A 17588-nucleotide genomic window follows, 5' to 3' on the forward strand; every position below is an offset into this window, starting at 1 on the left:
ACTGGCATACTCAGCCTCAGGCATCCCAAGGACCAAAGGTTGTAGGCATTCCTGGATGGAGGAGGCGGAATACACAGCATCCTAGGACTCAGGATCACCTTCCCAGCGCAGAAAACGCTATGCACAAGGACCGGTGATAACAGGCGAAAGCTCCAAGCTCCTCTTTCCCACCCTCTCGCCCCTTACCCAGCACTGCAAACCAGGTAAATAAGAAAAGAAGCAACCAGCAGTCTTCACAGGAGACTGCTTACAAAATGAGGAGCTGGAAACATCACAGGTAGAGACACACCTTGGCCCTGGGAAATCTCTTCTCAAGCAGATCCCTAAACATGCCCTCCCAGCGAAGGCCCCAAGTTTAGCTTGTTCTTATCCCGCTATATCATAAACTGGTTCTCTGCATATACCTCCTCCACACGTCTGTGCTTGGAAAGGTGTCTACAAAGGCCCTGCACACTGCCACAAGATTCCACATGCTTTACAGAGCACAGGACTGGGTAAGCCCTGTCTGAGCCTCATCCTCACATGGCCTTCCTGGCCCAAGGTCCAGGCTGAGGGCCTGTGTAGCTGGATTTTGCTAGCAAGCTCACAAATAGCGACAAAGAGACTTACTGTTAATTATGAAAGCTCTGCTTTAGCTAAGGCTTGTCCCACTAGCGCTTAAAACTTAAATGAGCCTGTCTTTATTAACCTATGTTTTATCATGTTGCTTTTTACCTTTCTTTCATTCTGTATGTCCAACTCCCTTCATGTTTCCTTGGCTTCCCCTCTGTCCCTCAATTCCCTGTTCTCTTCCTTTCTCTCCCTGGAAATGCTGCCTATACCTCCTGCTTAGCTATTGATTACATCAATCACAGCAACACACCTTCACACAGTGTATAAACATCCCACAACAGGCTGGACTGTGTTTTGGCTGGGCCTGAAGTCATATACTGAGTACTGTAACCACTCCATAGCTCCTGAACTTTCACATGACCTGGGATAAGGTTTCACCTGCAGGAACACCTTTCCTGTTGGATGCTAACAGGGCAGAGTCCCGGGGTGGCTAGGATGCTAACAGGGCAGAGTCTCGGGGTGGCTAGGGTGCCAACAGGGCATAGTTCCAGGGTGGCTAGGATGCCAACAGGGCATAGTCCCGGGGTGGCTGGGCTGCTTGGCACACTTACAGTGGAGACGAAGCAGTGACTGCTGTCCTGCTCGGCATACAAAATCCAGTCTTTGATGAACACAGAGATGGCTCTCAACATGAAGGACACGAACAGGTTCATGTGGATGAAGTTGCGGGTGCAGTGTAGTTTCCTACACAGACCAGGATGGGGAGACCAGCATTTCACACCCTCAGGGCGGGGCAGGGGCATCTGCTCTGGGCCTGCTCAGGGCTTGTCTTAATGGAATCTCTCTCCCAGACCACCCTCTGCTCCCATCTTGATAATCCTCTGCCTTCCCCACCACGGTCATCTGGTAATCTAATGGCTAGACTTCTCCTTCCTCCAGCCTCTCTACCAGAGAGATTAAGGCAAGCAAAGGAGATTTCTGGAAGGGACTGTGCTCCTAGATGCCTAGGACTGTGATCCTAGATGCCTGAGCTTCCCTCCCAGGCCACCCATGTGCTATGCTAAGGACAGGGCCTGCCTTCCAGGGGCATTCCAGGGATGGAGAGAGGTAAGCACTTGGAGCAGGATGGACGATTCTGGCTGCAAAACCACTGGGCTCTCACCGGAAGCGGCACAAGATGACCATGGCAGTGGTGAGGGTGACGAGGGACGTGCTGTAGCCGACTGTGTAGAGGGCCTTCACCGACAGGTAGTAATAATCCTGGAGCAGGGCACAGGACACACAGGGCTCCACTTGGGACCAGCCACTGCCCTGCTACACCCACACCCAGCATCCCAGACAAGGGCCTGCCCATCTATAGGCCCAACATCTCCCCCTTCTCTGCCATCACGCCACTACTGCTGGATGCCTGCTCCTCTCGGCAAAGGGTCAGTACTCTAAACACGTTCGGAATTTATTGAAGGCAAGGGCCCTGATCAGTCAGAACAGAAAACAGCCTTGATCGCCTGAAGAACAGTGGAAGAAACTCGCTGCTAGCTACAGTGTTATGCCCTCAATTGCTGGGCTATATGCAAGGCAGTGTCCTGAATGAGTAGCCAGGGTTGAGGGGACTTGTGGTGGGACAGAGCCCCAGCAGGGTGAGGGAACATCCTAATCTCCATGCTTCAGGCTCAGTATACAGCGGGTGCTCATGAGTGCTTCCCAGAGCCCCGAGGCCCTCAGAACTAACCCACCATCTGACTTACCTGATCCCCAGACTCAGGTTCATAGTCATCAAACCCACAAGCATCGAAGTAATGGGGAAAGGGCTCTGACCAGCCATCCTCTGTGCAGTTCCGGCCCACGACTCCCATGTCTGCAGAGAACAGAAAGCCAAGCAAGGTATGCGAATGACTTTAGGGACTCTGAGAATGATTTCATAGTGGGAATTCCTGAAAATCCTCGTGTTCACCCGGAGGCTCGAGCTAGAAGGCACAGGATGGAGTGACTGCTGAAGACCTGGCATTCATCCTTCACTAGCGACGGCAGGGGTGGGGTAGAACAAATGAGCAGCCTGATCCCTTAGCCAAGGGTCAAGCAAGCCAGTATCTCTCCTGCAATATTCCCAAACTCTCCCCCGAAGAGGATTCGGAGCCTGCCCCTGGGACCCTGGATCAGCACTTCTCAGAAGATCAATGTGCAGACAGAACCACCTAGAAACTCGCCACAAATGCTATTTCCAAACCCAACCCCAGCCCCAGCCCCAGGGACCCTAACACGGCATCCAGCATGTCCGAGACCTCTTTGAGTGACCGTGGGATGAGGATTCGGCACACTTGAGTGCAGAGCTCTGAGCCTCCCAGCAGCTGGAACATCTCACATGGATGGGGCACCTGACTTCACTGCGTTTTAGCAAGCCCAGGCCTACTCTCTCTTCCTTTCAGCCTCGCAACTCTTGGAGGGCCTTTGTTGGTGTTTCCTTGCTTTCCTTTTGCCTTTCAGGGTTTTGTAGTCTGTCTCCTGTCATCAATGTGCATTCATTCACTTTGGATTGACTTTAAGGCCACTGCGTGGGACGCTGGAGGGATGGAACAGTCACGGTTACTGAAAAGGACATTTGCTACCTACAAAGCAGAGTGGAGGCTATTTTTCATGTGAGTGGGTTGCTTCAACCTGGAATGACATCATGTCATTATGAGTCAGTGAGAACCACTAAGGTCCAGGGAAGCAAAGGGCAAGGAGGCCTTTTCTTCTAGCTAGCTCCAGAATCTTGTCCCTAATTGGCAGCCCAAGAGTTACCCATCTCTTAGGAAACATCAAAAGGAGCAGGGCTTAGAGTAGTTTTAAATCTCCAGAGAACAGAACAGAATTGTTGTTTTTCTAACTTTAGGTGTGCACTCCTGGTCAGTTTGTGGGCTCGGTAGAGTGCAGATTCTGGGGCCTCATCCTGCAGTCTCTGGTATAGTCAGTTTATGGGTTTCAAAGACCAGCGACTTGTATACAATAAGAGACCACTGTGGGTAGGGAGTTTGGAGCATATACTTCTAGAAAATATCCTATCCTCTGTGAGTAAGGTGGCCTCTGGGAAGCTCAATGAGGAGGTGGTGGGTCAGTACCAGATAGCAGGGAGCAGGGAAGACTCCTTACTTTTCTAACCAACATATCCTGGTTTTTTTTCTGGCAGATTTGGAAGGTGTAAGCCCAACTGCCTTCAGTCAAGAGCGTTGGACACACCCTCGCTAGCACTTGGAGAAATTGGGCTGTTGGGAATGGCAGAACAGGGACCTGCCCAGGAGAACAATCTGCTCAGCACGGGAGGGTCTCCACAGCTTCTCTGACACCTGTGACACAGCCAAGAAGGGAGTCTAGCAGGCCCAGGGCTTCAGTGTTAGCGGTGTCACCAGACTGTCTCCTAGTCAGAAAAATGTATGTGTCTCGGGCTGCTGCTGGCAAGCTCCTTGCAAAGGCCCCTGAACAGTTCAGAAAATCTGAATGCCTCCCCCATCTCCCTCTGACCCGGATGGCCAAGCCACTGCCCTCTCTGGGCTTTGGTTAACTCTGCCTTGCTTATCTCACAGAGGTAGGGAGAAGAAAGGGACAAAGGGTACAGAGGAATTTGAAAATCATTTAAAAAAAAAACCTTCCTAGAGGGAAAAGCCATTTCCTGTCTTTTATTTTCCTCTTTTATTTTAATAACACGGTGTTGGTTCAGAAAAACATAAACATTTTTCTTCCCCAAACGGTTCTATGAATATTGTTCTGATAGAAATCTCCGGAAGATGGGGCGCTCTCCAGATTGTCACAACCTCGCAGTGACAGCATCTCTTTGTCTGGGCTGTTTTGCTCCAGCAATGTTACAGGAGCACAGCACCCTTCCTGATAGAGCTCCACCCTCTCACTTGGAGAATGGCTGGCTATGCATCCAACCCCTCTTCAGGGGACTACATCAGTAGAAACCCCAGAATCTGCACTTTCCCCAGTCTGCAGAGAGCTGGGATGGGATGGGGAGGCTTCATCTCACTCAGTCACCACGCATCGCATCCCCCTACCACAAGGCCTCTCGCAGCTCCAGTCTCACCAGGGTTGTGGCCTATGGCTGTGATGCTCACAGTGGTGCATGGACCCCTCCAGGCAACTGGAGTGCAAACCTGAAGTCTGAGAACCTCTGCAGGAGGGAGGTTCAAAGCCACCAAAGGAAGACCTTGTAATCCAGAGCTCTGCACTCGCATTGTATGAAGGGGTTTTCAGACATCCCTAGCTCCCCCACAGCATGTGATTGCATGCATGGATGGATGTACCATCCTCTCTCAGGGGACCTGAGTACCACCTTCCAAGGAGGCAGTGCACAGTTTTCTCAGAGAAGCCACATACTCAAAACCACACAGAATAAAGTCCAGCTACAAAGCAGGTCTTGGTGCTCTCACCGCAGTGCCCTCCACCCCTGCCATCCCAAGGTGGCTCCAGCTCCCCTCTCACCTGTGATTTCCAAGGAATTGCTATCGGCAAAACCAGAATCCCCTGCAAAACACAAGCACAGGTCAGAAGACTGCTTGTATCAACCTACCCCATTAGCCAAAGCCAAGGTAGCCCAGTCTGCAGTGGGGTTGGAATCAAGAAGCTGGATCCACTCAGCAACTGCCCATACATCCCTCTGGCACATGGCCACGTGCAGCATCAATCTCACAAGGGTGGCAGCTGCGTAGCTATGCTACTCAGAGTGGTCCGTGACTCGGTCCCCACCAGAGAGCCTCTAGTGCGTAAGCCTGGAGTTTGGGGTTTCTTTTTCAAAGTTCGACCGCCACCATTGTTCCAAGTCTGTTTTTCACCAAATGGACCCCCAAAGCCCAGAAAGTTCATCTGCAGTTTTCTCCCAACTCCCTAACCTTGATTCCCATATTTGTCCAAAGACAACCTAGAAGTTAACGCCACTTCCTCTCAACTTTTCAAACTCCATTTCTAAGCTGACATGCCACCACCTTCAGGAGGTCTCCCCTGACCGCTTCCCTGTCCCTCAGCATAATCTATCTTTAATTCCCTTCTGTTCCTCAGGTACATTCTACCTCCTGGCTGCTGGAATGACAGTCTCTGCATGAACTCACAAACAAGGCCAGCCCTCATATAGGAACACGCATGCACTATGCACACAGACGGACTTGGTTTCCAACTCCTCTATTGGTGACTCAAACTCCTGATTCAGCTTGAAGGGGCCTTGGGGCCAACCACTGTGTCCCTCATCTCTTCTGGCCCCCGGGATGGCTAAATTGTGGGGAGGAGGGAAGAATCTGGCTATGCATGCTACCCTTCCTGACCATCATTCCAGCAGGCAGCCAGGGACATTGAATCTCCTGCGCCCTCCCAAAGGTCCTCTTACCTATGGTTTCTGTCATCCAGACTGTATGGAGAGAGAGAGAGAGAGAGAGAGAGAGAGAGAGAGAGAGAGAGAGAGAGAGAACATGGATGTGAATATGAATGCAGAAGTGAGCAGGGCTGAAGGTCTGTTCTCACAGGCCATTCCCCCCACCTCCACCCCCAACTCTGAGAGAGTTCTAAGGTCCTGAAGGCCTGAAGATCTCATTCTAGGACCTAGCAAGCTCAGGGAGGCCTCTAACTCAACCTCCAGATCGATACACAAAGAGGAAGGGGAGGCATTGGCCAGTACCCCCAAAACCAGCACCTCAGGAAGGCCTATCCAACACCATTGTCACTGAGCTTCCTAGGAAAGAGAAAGCCAAGGGAGACTGCAGTGCCCTCCCTTCTGTGGGGAGGGCAGGTCTCACTACCAGGCTTGTGAGCAGAGGTGCTAAAGGGCCTGCTTTAATGAGCTATTAAGAGCCAGGTGTAAATAACATTCCACGCTCCCTGAGGCGGATGTAGTGGAGGGAAATCATTTTACTCTCATTCCTGTCACCTTTTGTGGCTGCTACCGTGGGAGGAAAAAAAAGGCTTCTGTGGGTGAAATTTACCTAGGGAGGCCGTTCTAAAAGCTTCAATAACAAATGGAAATAAAGCAATGGGCACATAGAGGAAGTGATGAAGCTGGCTTCCATGGGAATAAACCTTAGGAGTCAGGCCCTGTCCCTGAATTTACCCTCTGGCCTGCTCTGGGGCACAGCCAGTCTCCAAACCCTCAGGATGGGAACATTCAGAAACCAGCTTCTTCTGGGCCAACAAGAGGTGGACAAGATGTGGGGGAAAGAAGCTATCTAGATAAACCCCACCTCCTTTGGGTTCTGGATGTGAAGTCAAAGACGGAGTCTGGGGACCCCAGGGAATACCGCTCTTTCTCCTCCTCCTCCTCCTCCTCCTCCTCCTGCAACCCAGGGTGGAGGTGAGTTATTGGCTGTGGCTTCCCAGACAGATCCTGGCATCCCCTCCATGAAGTCAAGCACACTGGGGTTCTGTCTTTGGGCAGAGTAGTCCCTTGTTCCTCAATTCACATTTCTGCATCCAATATCACAGTGCCCATTCCATGGGATCCCAGTTTGGCCCCAGAAACTCTACACATCATTTTGGTGGCACCAAAGACCATGAGCAGACAAGACGTGAGCTCCACACAAGCCTCCACCCAGCTTTGGTTGTGCTGGCTCGTCTTATGTCAACTTGATTGACATGCACACTGGAGTCGTCCAAGAGGAAGAAGCCTCAATAGCAAAAACGCCTCCATACAATCCACTGTATGATATTTCTTAATTAACCACCGATGGGGGTGCCATTGTGGGTGGTGCCAACCCTTGACTTGTGGTCCTGGATTCTACAAGAAAGCAGGAACAAGTCATAGGAAGCAAGTCCGGAAGCAGTACCCCTTCATGGCCTCTGCATCATCTCCTGCCTCCAGGGCCCTATCCTGCTTGAGTTCCTGCCCTGATTTCCTTTGGTGATGAAACAGCAATGTGGACGTGTAAGCCAGATAAGCCCTTTCCTCCCCAACTTTATATTGGCCATGGTGTTGCCCTGCAGCAATAGAAACCCTAAGACAGGCCATTACACACACACCCCTGAAGTCAGTGTCTGCACATCATAGCATACTTCCCTTGGTGTCCAAGGCCTTTTCCTGAACAGCTGGGGTAGAGGAGCAGGACTCCAACTCCTATTTCCCGAATCCTCACAGCCTCCTGAGGGCAGCAAGGACCAGGGACATGCTTTGCTTAGCACATGTGTGGACTGGTGAGTTGGCAAACTGGCTAGCGATCTGGAGGGCTGGGTACCTCCCCACATCAAGTGGCTTAAAAATGTGGGCATAGGTGTCTATCAGTCATCTTTATACTCCTGTGGGTGTTTGATCATACAGCCCCACACATACATTCCTGCAGGCCTCTGAGATCCGGGACTATGCCATCGTCATGGTGACTGTGATGATATCAGCTAACTTTACTACTGAATATGCAAAATGCATTTGGTGCTGTGCTACATAGCATCTCCATAAGCAACCTCAGTTTATCCTTACAAATCACCTGGGACACAGCCACTGTGTCTGTCACATTACCATCTATGAGACCAAAAACTTGAGGGATGGTCTCCCTTGCCGAAGGCCCCTAATGGGGTAAAAATTAGAGCAGCCATAGCCCAGACTGCTCTCACCTACCAGGACACTCACCTGGCAATGCATACCTGGCACTAGGTACTGTGTTGGAGAAGTGTTTCCATGCCCTATGACAGCATGAAGGACACCATCCTATCTTGTCTGCCATCTGCTCATCAGGCGACTGAGTTCTTGAAGCTGAGCTCCAGATAAGGGTATGGTTATGCGGGCTGCAGGCTAAACCAACACAACCGGGAGAGATTCTGGGCTCTACTTACCTTGATCCGGGTTGAAGATCCGGAAGACGTCAGGGCAGCTTACAAGGACCATCTCGCCTATTTGAGCAGGCTTCCAGCATGTGATATTGTCCCACATGCCAGGACAACCTAGAAGAGAGAGCTACCGTGAGTGTGCGCCTAGCCATATACATACCACATGCACACAAGTGTACATATACCACAACCAGACACAAACACACTACACACTTCCCACATATGCAAGTACACATAGGCACAACAGGCAACACATACTATAGATGTGAACACATATATGCCCCTCCTTAATGGTAAAATATCAACTTGACTTGATTTGGAATCACCTAGGAGATGGTGAGGCACTCCTCTGGTGATGGTGAGGGCATCTCCAGAGAGGATTTACTAAAGAGCAAAGAACCATCCTGAATGCGGATGATATTACCTGTGGGTGGCTGGTATCCTGGGAAAAATAAAGGGAGGGAAGGAAGAAGCTAGTGGGGTGCTAGCATTCCCCATTTCTTTGCTTCTTGGGCTCCATAGCACGAGCTGAGCTCCTCGACTGGGCCTCCCCAACCACAAACAAAACTCCAGAAACCATGAGCTAAAATAAATCTCCCCTTAAGTTATTTCTGTTAGGTATTGCAATTGGGTGATAATAATAGTAAATTACAGCCACAAACCATACACAAGTAACACACACACATACACACACACACACACACACACACACACACACACTTTGCATGAACTGCTCAGAAGTTGGCCTTTGTAGGAGGCAAACAGTTTATGAGAATAGAAGGGACGTCTTCCTGGGAGGGGAAGGCTCGCTCCTGCACCTGGGAAAGCACCCCTGGAGTAGTTCAGAAAGCCACTGTGGGAGCTCCAGAGCAGGAGGCTCTGTGGAAAGCCCTCTTCATGCCATGGTTCACCTGAAGCCTGCCAGACTCCTGTGTTCCCCCAGCCTCCTCACCATTGCCGAATCTGGCCTCACATTCACATCCACAGTGAGTCTCACATCTCCGTGGGGGTGGCGTTGAGGCCAGACCAGCTGGCCTGAGGCTGCACCCCACAGCCCACCTCCTTCCCGGCAGAGGCTTGGAACAATGATCTACCACCCACAAAGCTGGCTTCTGAAGTGAGGTCACGGCTCCCCCAGCTGAGAGGATGGACAGTATCCAGACAGAAGCTCGGAAGTGACCACAGAAAGACTTGGAACAGGAGGAGGTGATGGAGGCAGAGTCCTTGAGGAGGCTGAGGTCAGAGCCTTGTTGTGGGGCTTGGCTGGCAGAGGGGAAGGGACCAGTACATAGCGAGACTTCAGAATCCCCAAGTCTCCTGTAGTGAGCAGTGAGGAAGAGTAAGGCAGGCTCTCCTAGCCCTGATTTGGGAGGTTTTGGTGGCTCCTGGGAACCCTGTCCTTCTGTGGATTCTCTCCGCGTGTGGCCACCATCTCACCTCTCTCTCCAGCCCTCCTCTGCACACTGCAGCAGCACCCAAGGTCAACAACAACCACTTTGCTGCCAAATCTGAGGAACAATTTCAACTCCAGCCGGGTTGTACTCTGCCCACCTGACTGGCTCCAGATTCTGGAAGTCATCCCGTCTTGGGCCACCTGCCCACTCACCTTGGATGAGCTCACCCTGCTCAGGGACTTAACAGAATGACATGCAGACATTTCTAGTCTTTGGCCTTCAGCCACCTTCTGGGTTGACCCCCAGGTTAGTTACCAGCTGCATGTTCCCACTTAGAGAGGCCAAAGGCAAATCAAATGCAGGATTTTTGGTCACCACCTAGACCCTCCTATAACATCATATCTGTTTCAGCCCAGCTGGAATGGAGAGGGAGTAACTCACTCCATCTCCGTCTTGAGCATCATCTAGAACTCCTTGGTTCCCTTCAGACACCACCGGAAACTATCAGCCTCCACTGGACTCACAGCCTCCTCCTAGATCGCCCTTAGCTAGAACCAAAATCTTTTCTAATTGCATGGCTTGGTGACCCTCCACAACAGCAAGTAAAATCCACGTTCTTCTTACACCAACCCACAAGCACGATGCCTGTTGTCCCTGCCCTGCCTACCTACCCCTGTTCCTACCTAGCCTGCCAGGCTTACTTCTCCTTAAGCACATGAGTAGTGAGACATATCCTTTTGGTTGTGAACCTAGCCTTTAAGGGCTGAGCCATCTCTCCAGACCAGGAGCCATTTCTCTTAAGGAAAGGATAAGAAGAAGAAGAAGAAGAAGGAGGAGGAGGAGGAGGAGGAGGAGGAGGAGGAGGAGGAGGAGGGGAGGAGGAGGAGGAGGAGAAAGAGGAGAAGAAGAAGAAGAAGAAGAAGAAGAAGAAGAAGAAGAAGAAGAAGAAGAAGAAGAAGAAGAAGAAGAGGAGGAGGAGGAGGAGGAGGAGGAGGAGGAGGAGGAGGAGGAGGAGGAGGAGGAGGAGGGAGGGGAAGAAGGGGAGGGGGAGGGACAAGGAGGGGCCAACAAAGGCAGCATGTATAGTGACATAGCAAAGAGTGGGTGACAAAGGTGGAGGGGATCTGGAGACGGGTTCAGAAGCAAGTCAAACAGCATCGGAGAGCTTTGGGAAAGAAACGTGACCTACAGAGGGTCTACAGATGGGATAACTTCAGTGTCCCATAAGGCAAGTGAGTGACTGCCTCCGCCCCACCTCCCAGGACTGCTAGGGGGACTAGCCAGTTCCTGCACAGAGAGTTCTATGATCAGCACCACGCTGGCTCCATACATGTTGGTTGTCACTGGCTTTAGCTTCCTTATTTCAGTTAGATGTTCCTCAAATCACTTCTTAGAGGGACAGCCCTACTGAGGAGATAGAAGCTCAATGAGCAGCTGCTGACAGGCTCAGAGGAAACCTGAGCAGGCAAAGGGGTGGCTTAGACAGACTTCATGACAGCATGATTCCTCTGTCACAGTCATAACTTCTGGCAGGCCACGGTATTCCCAGCTTCTAGGTCTCTGAGAAGTTAGATCTTGCACACTAGTTCCCTGACCTGTGACATCCTGCCCATGGAATGACACCCTCTAGGAGCTAGAGAAATTGCTAAAGTTCTATATGCTGAGTCCAAGTGTACAGAGACTCAGAGGACCAGATGAGAAAAGTCACCTATGTCCCAACCCATTATCAAGGATTCCTGTCCACCCAGGATGTCTGGCCAGCACACAGTTGGCTGTGACATCATGTCCTTGAAAGAGACCCAATAGCACTTCTTTGGCTGCCATGGCCCATGCTAACTATGAAATATCCATGGAGCATGACCACATCTGGCCCAGACCCCAGAAGCCCTGGCCAGCAGATGTTCCCATAATTGGAGCATTAGGCCCTGGCACAACCAGCTGCTCCTCGAGCTGATAGTGCTGAGGTAAGGGGGCCACATAGAGGACACAGATGTAAGAGCTGAGGGGCAAGGAGCGGCAGCCAGGATCCCGAGCTGGGGACCAGCGGTGGAGGCAGGATAAGTCACTCATGGTCTTAATAAAAGCTTTCTCAGTGACTGCACTGTGTCGGGTGGACATGAAGCTCACAAGAAGACAAAGCTGTGGAAGGGAAGGGCATCTGCCTAGAGGAGCCCAAATTTGTGGTATGGTCTCCTCCACTGTGATTCAAAGAGTAGTGTCAGAACAAGGGCCAGGTGCTCCTGGTACCCCCAACTATGAATGGCCAGATCTGGACTCTGGAGCAGAGAGTTCACAAAACTGTGTACCCCTCAGGGATGGTAAGAATCACTGTCTACTGTGTGGTATCTGCCAAGCTCCTTGCCCAGGGTTTCCAATGATGTGCCTGTCACAGCCTGGAATTTCTCCCAGTCCTTCATTTTGTCCCCAGTTTAGTCTTCTCACGAGGCCACAATATCAAGAAAGCCCAGAAAAGAGACCTCCAGGATCCCAGGACCTACAAGGACCCTCCACCTATAAATACTGACCACCTTTAGGCAGGACAGGAGGTAGGCTCACAAGAGGCCTTTAGGTTTTCTAACTAAGGACAGAAACTTACGTCCCCACCACACACCGAGAGAACACGTGCAGCTCCCACAGCTCAGCACAGTTAAGGTTGTGCTAACTGAAGCCTTCACAATGCCTGTGCTCCTGCGCTCTGCTAACTGATGCCTTCACAATGCCTGTGCTCCTGCACGCTCCTCTCCTTTTATTCCCTTTTCTCTCCCTTTCCTATTTTTCCTTCTCATTTGCTCATTAATTCAAAAGAGACTCGGCGAAGACATAATGAGTTCAGCAGTGCAGATGAAGCAAAAGCAGCCAGCCTGGGCCTCGCAGAGCTCACAATGGTCTGGAACGCTGTGCTGAGTGAGTGAGATACAAGTTTTCTATTGGGGCTGGAGGTTTGTAAGGAAATTAAGCATCTTTAGGCAGCATAAGTTACTATCATACCATCCTGGAGGAAGGAGGCCTGAAATGAGTCTCCCCTAGCTCACCTAGCAAGACTTCTAGAGGCTTGAGGGGATGAACCTCTCAATAACCCCAGATTCAAGAGGTCACCAGTGTCCTTTGGCTTCTGTTCCTTCCCCCCAGCTTCAAAATTAAGAGCTTTGGCATCTAAGCCTCCTCAACTCTCCCTTCTCCTCTTAGGTTTAAAGACTTTCATGATCACTCTGCATTCATCCAAGCAACCCAAGGCCCTCTCTTTATCACCAGATCATGGGCAGATGCCCTTTGTCAGGTAAGGTCGCACATTTGCAGGTGTCTGGGACTGAGAGGGAAGAATGTGTCCCTGGATGGTAGCAGAGAATCTTTCTGTCCCTGCTAGAGAGGATGTTTAGGATACTATCCAGCGATCCAATTTAGAGGTTCAGAGAGATGAAACATTGGCAAGAATGGGACATAAAGTCATGCCAGGATCTGGTGGTAGACCAGGGATCACAAAGGAATTGATTCAGTACTGTGTGACAATGGTCTTGTACCCTGTAAAGATTTGTCACTTGTATTGGTTTAATAAAATGCTGATTGGCCAGCAGCCAGGTAGGAAGTATAAGTGGGTCAACCAGAATTGAATTCTGGGAATAAGAAAGGCTCAGTCTGCAGTTGCCGTCCAGACACAGAGGAAGCAAGATGAGAATGCCTCACTGATAAAAGGTCCCAAGTCACGTGGCTAACACAGAAAAGAATTATGGGTTAATTTAAGATGTAAACGTTAGTTAATAAGAAGCCTAAGCTATTGGCCAATCAGTGCTGTGATTAATATAGTTTCTGTATGATTATTTGGGTCTGGGAAGCAGGGAAATAAATGAGCAGTTTACACCATTCAGAGTAACGGTAGTAAAAATGTCTAGGACTGTGTAAAACAGATTAGAGACAATCTAATAGGGCAATAGGGCATGGTGAAGACAGGACTGGAGTGTGGCATAGATGGTTAGCACTGTCCAATGTCATGTGACTACCACGGACCTCTAAACCCTTAGGAAGGAAGTGAAAGAGGTAAAATAGTCTCCAAAGCTACCCTGGACCTCCACTACTCTTCTCTGTCGCTTCCCAGCAGCACCCTTGAGACCACAAGTCATTGTGGAGTGTTTAACTAGTCAAAGATGTGTTACATTTCTTTATGCTGTATTTGTTAAATGATGTAAAGATGTATTGCTTTGCCTGCCTAAGGCAACTGATTGGCCTAATAAACAGCTGAATTGCCAACAGTTAGGCAGTAGAGGGATAGGTGAAGCTGGTAGGCAGAGAGAACAAAGAGGAGGAGGATTATAGGTTGAAGGAGAGAGAGAAAAGAAGAAGAGAGAGAGGGAGACACCAGAGGTCAACCAGTCAAGCAGTCATCAACCATCCAGACACGGAGTAGGACATACAAAATGAGAGAAAGGTTAAAAAGCCCTAAAGCAAAATATAGATGAGGAGAAATGGCTTAATTTAAGTTAGAAGAGCCAGTGGGACAGTATAAGATAAGGGCAAGCATTCATCACTAATAATAAGTCTCCATGTCATGATTTGGGAGCTGGTTGGTGGCCTGAAATAAAGCCTGTTATAACATACACAAGTCTCAATGTTCCAATAGGGAAAGAGCCTGAGTCTCTTAATGACCAGGCAAAGTTAAATTCTATCTTCCCACTATAGCTAACTATACTGACCGATGATGTTCTAATATTTGGATTTTAAGGCTGGCTCATAACTATAGCACAGTTTATTAGATAATGACTCACCTACAAAAGAGGTAAGAAAGTATCACTGATGTCACCCTGGTTTCTGACTTGGGCATCTCTGTAAATGGGTGTTGATATAAATGGGTGTAAAGATGGATAGATATGGATGGATGGATGGATGGATGGATGGATGGATGGATGGATGGATAAGTGGATGTTTGAATGTATAGATAGGTAGATGGATGGGGGGCAATGGGTGGGTAGGTAGTAGGTGGAAGGGTGACGGATGGACAGACAGACCTGTCACAACGTAAGGACTAGTTAGACATCAAACAGTGAGAGAATTAGACAAGTTGAAAATCATGTTTGACCTCCCATATGCTGGATTTGAGAGAGTAGTAAGAGCCAAAATTAAACCAGATGAGAATGGGTAAGGTGGCCAAGTGAGTTCACAGAAGAACACTCAAGAATGCGGAGGTTTAGAAGCGGAGCTGGCAAAGAAGGCTGCAGAGCAAAAGCAGGGCAGGGCAGCGAGACAACAGCTGGGAACGTGGGTTTCCAAGAGAAGATGCTCACGTTCCCAGCTTTAGAGTGGGCCTTGATCCCCTTAGAGCTTGCTTCGCTTGAGGGCTCCCCCATCCAGTCTCTCCTGGTAACCTCTCTCTACTCCCCAGGGCACCAGCCCCGCCTTCAGTCCTCCCAGCTCAAGCCACACAAGCCTGACTGAGCAATGAGGGCGCCTTGAGCCAGAAAGCGCTACACACTTTCAGGATTGTGTGCACCTTCCTTTCCACATGACACTCCATGCCAAGCAGCAGCGACTCCGTGACAGCAGGGGAGACAGAATCCACTTAGGCGAGGAGAGGAGGGAGAGTGCATGGGCCATTAGTCTTTGAAGGGAACAGAATGAGGAGCTAATCAGAGGTTGTCATGGTGATGATTCTGTCCAGTTCCACATAGAGTTCAAAGCTCATGAGCCCAAGGAACACCAGAGTGACAGACAAAGCCACAGTCCTCCCTTCTTTTCAAGATTCACAGGTATTCTTAAAGAACGTCCTCCATTTGAGAGTGAAAAATAATTCAATTTCCTGAAAAAAAAAAATCACTTGACAGCCAAGGTTTCTTGTTTCATCGAATGAGCACCACCCCCCTTCCTGTGATGTGAATTCTAAAGGGAAAGGGGCAGAGCTGAAGGCAACATATCTGCAAATGTGACCCTGAGCCAGCAACATACCTGACAACCTCCCAGAATGCAGATGTTTGGGCCCCAGCCAGCCCAAGATACCCTGTACAAGATACCCCAGAACCACCCAACAATCTGTGCTTAACAAGCCCCCAGGGAGAGTCTGATACGTGCTTGAGTTCCAAATGGACCAGCTTCTGGAAAACATTGCTCTGAGAAAGTTCCTCAGAACAAGTGTTTCTACAGACACTCACTTCCTCATGCTTGGGCCTGGTCAGTGTTAGAGCAGCTGGACGGCCAGCAGGGTCGGGGTGGGTGGGGGTTGGGGTGGAGCTAATTTAGGCACCTGAACTCTACCTAGGACAAGTCCAGAAAGGCAACCTGAAGGCCTCCCTTGCCCATCACTGCTGCATCTGGCGTTCCCTAAAGACTAGTCAGAAACCAGCTCTTCTTAGATACAGGAAGGTTCCCAGGCTCACGGCTCAAAGCCCTACGAAAGAGGAGGTGGTGCTGGTCACAACCTAGACAAACCAACCCTGACCCAGGTAGAGGGATCAAATGGTGCTATACGGCCTGTGGTGTATAGACCAGCCCCAGATCCCGTGCATGGCAGGCCCCTCTCCTTGTCCTCCTCCTCCTCCAAGGGCACTACAGCACAGTAGAAAGGGAACTCCCCCGTCAGGAGTTCTGGGCACCGACCCAGAGCTGGCTGAGACTCTCCGTGTGACTTGCCAGTGACAGCACCTCTGGCTCTAGCCGCTTCATGTGTCATACAGCAAAGCCAGACTCAGAGTTGGCTCAAGTCCCCTGCAGGATCAGGGATTTGAAAAGAGAAACAAAACACTGAAACATACCTCCATCCCTGCTCCTCGTCCCAAGAAACTCTATCAACACATGCTCAGAATGATGGGGTGGTATTTCCGACCCTGAAGATCAGGAAGATGAGGGGATATAGGTGTCTGCCCAAGACAGTAATCTCCACCACACAGGGCCACACATGGGCCTCACCTCCAACACAACAGACCCTGTTTACTAGATATGCCATGGCTGTCTCCTAACCTACTAGAGCTGAGAAATCCCCGCCACCAGTGACAGCATCACCATGCTAAAGTCACTTGTGTGCAGTGGTGATGCTGGTGGGAACACCTGCCTCACTGCCAGCCATATGAAACAGCACAGCACACACCATCACGTGTGGTGCAGAATAGCTGGCTAAATTCTTGGCCCATGAATCTACTAAACTATACTTTCAATGTTATTTCACAGTGTACTTAACTTCTCGATTTTACTGTAAAGCATTGTGCCATGTTATGTATTCTCACACATCGCCTGTTTACTGTCTGTCTCTGAACTGCACGATGTGGCCATGTCCAGGGGCTGACCAGAACACCAAAGCCTGTATTCCTGCACTGGGTGGTGATTTAAGAGGCTGTCCGGCCACACCATTCTCAGATGGCCCTGACACTGAGAAACCAGTGAGTGTGTGTGTGTGTGTGTGTGTGTGTGTGTGTGTGTGTGTGTGTGTGTAAAAGCTGCCCTGAGCTCAACTGAAGCAAACTGGCAGGCTTTCTTCTTCACCTTCAAGTGTGTCTCAGCATTACCACTACTTTCTGACCATGTCTACGCAGGTGAGTGCTCAGGAAAAACACAGCTGGAGAGGCAGGAGGGGACTGCACCTGACCAATCCCTACTCTCCCCAACCAAGGATAACAGCACAACACAGCTCTTAACCCATGCCTCTCCCAGATATACTGAGATCTTAGCCTGATTCACCTGCTCCATGTCCCTTTTTCTCACACCTGACATCACGTGGGCACAGTGGTGGGGGTGGTTCTCTAGAGTTACCAACCTAGGACACAAACCTTGGACACACTTTCTGGCCAACCGGAGGCTCGCTCTGAGAACACACTTTGGACCCTGAGCCCAGATGCGGCTGACCTTGGCTATGGTGGGAAAGGACTGTCCATTGGTGCCTTCGAGTGTTCCTAGGGA

The 17588-nt window shown here is 50.2% G+C and overlaps 1 protein-coding gene across 7 annotated transcripts in view; it reads right to left on the bottom strand.

Moving 5' to 3' along the window:
* Positions 1-17588, bottom strand: part of Adcyap1r1 (ADCYAP receptor type I) — a 53609-nt gene that overhangs the window by 22323 nt on the left and 13698 nt on the right. For 5 of the 7 annotated variants that reach the window (XM_085691045.2, XM_085691047.2, XM_085691048.2 and 2 more), the window contains exons 4-9: positions 8329-8436; positions 5903-5923; positions 5008-5049; positions 2298-2407; positions 1715-1812; positions 1164-1296 (exon numbers count right to left, since the gene is read on the bottom strand). In XM_085691045.2, the coding sequence (XP_085547171.1) occupies positions 1164-1296; positions 1715-1812; positions 2298-2407; positions 5008-5049; positions 5903-5923; positions 8329-8436 (512 nt within the window). The remainder of the gene's footprint in view (positions 1-1163; positions 1297-1714; positions 1813-2297; positions 2408-5007; positions 5050-5902; positions 5924-8328; positions 8437-17588) is intronic. The other 2 variants (XM_085691049.2, XM_085691046.2) reach the window with 1 other exon arrangement.

This window comes from Myodes glareolus, chromosome 6, assembly GCF_982192425.1.
Source record: "Myodes glareolus chromosome 6, mMyoGla1.1, whole genome shotgun sequence".
Classification (NCBI taxonomy): Eukaryota; Metazoa; Chordata; class Mammalia; order Rodentia; family Cricetidae; genus Myodes; species Myodes glareolus.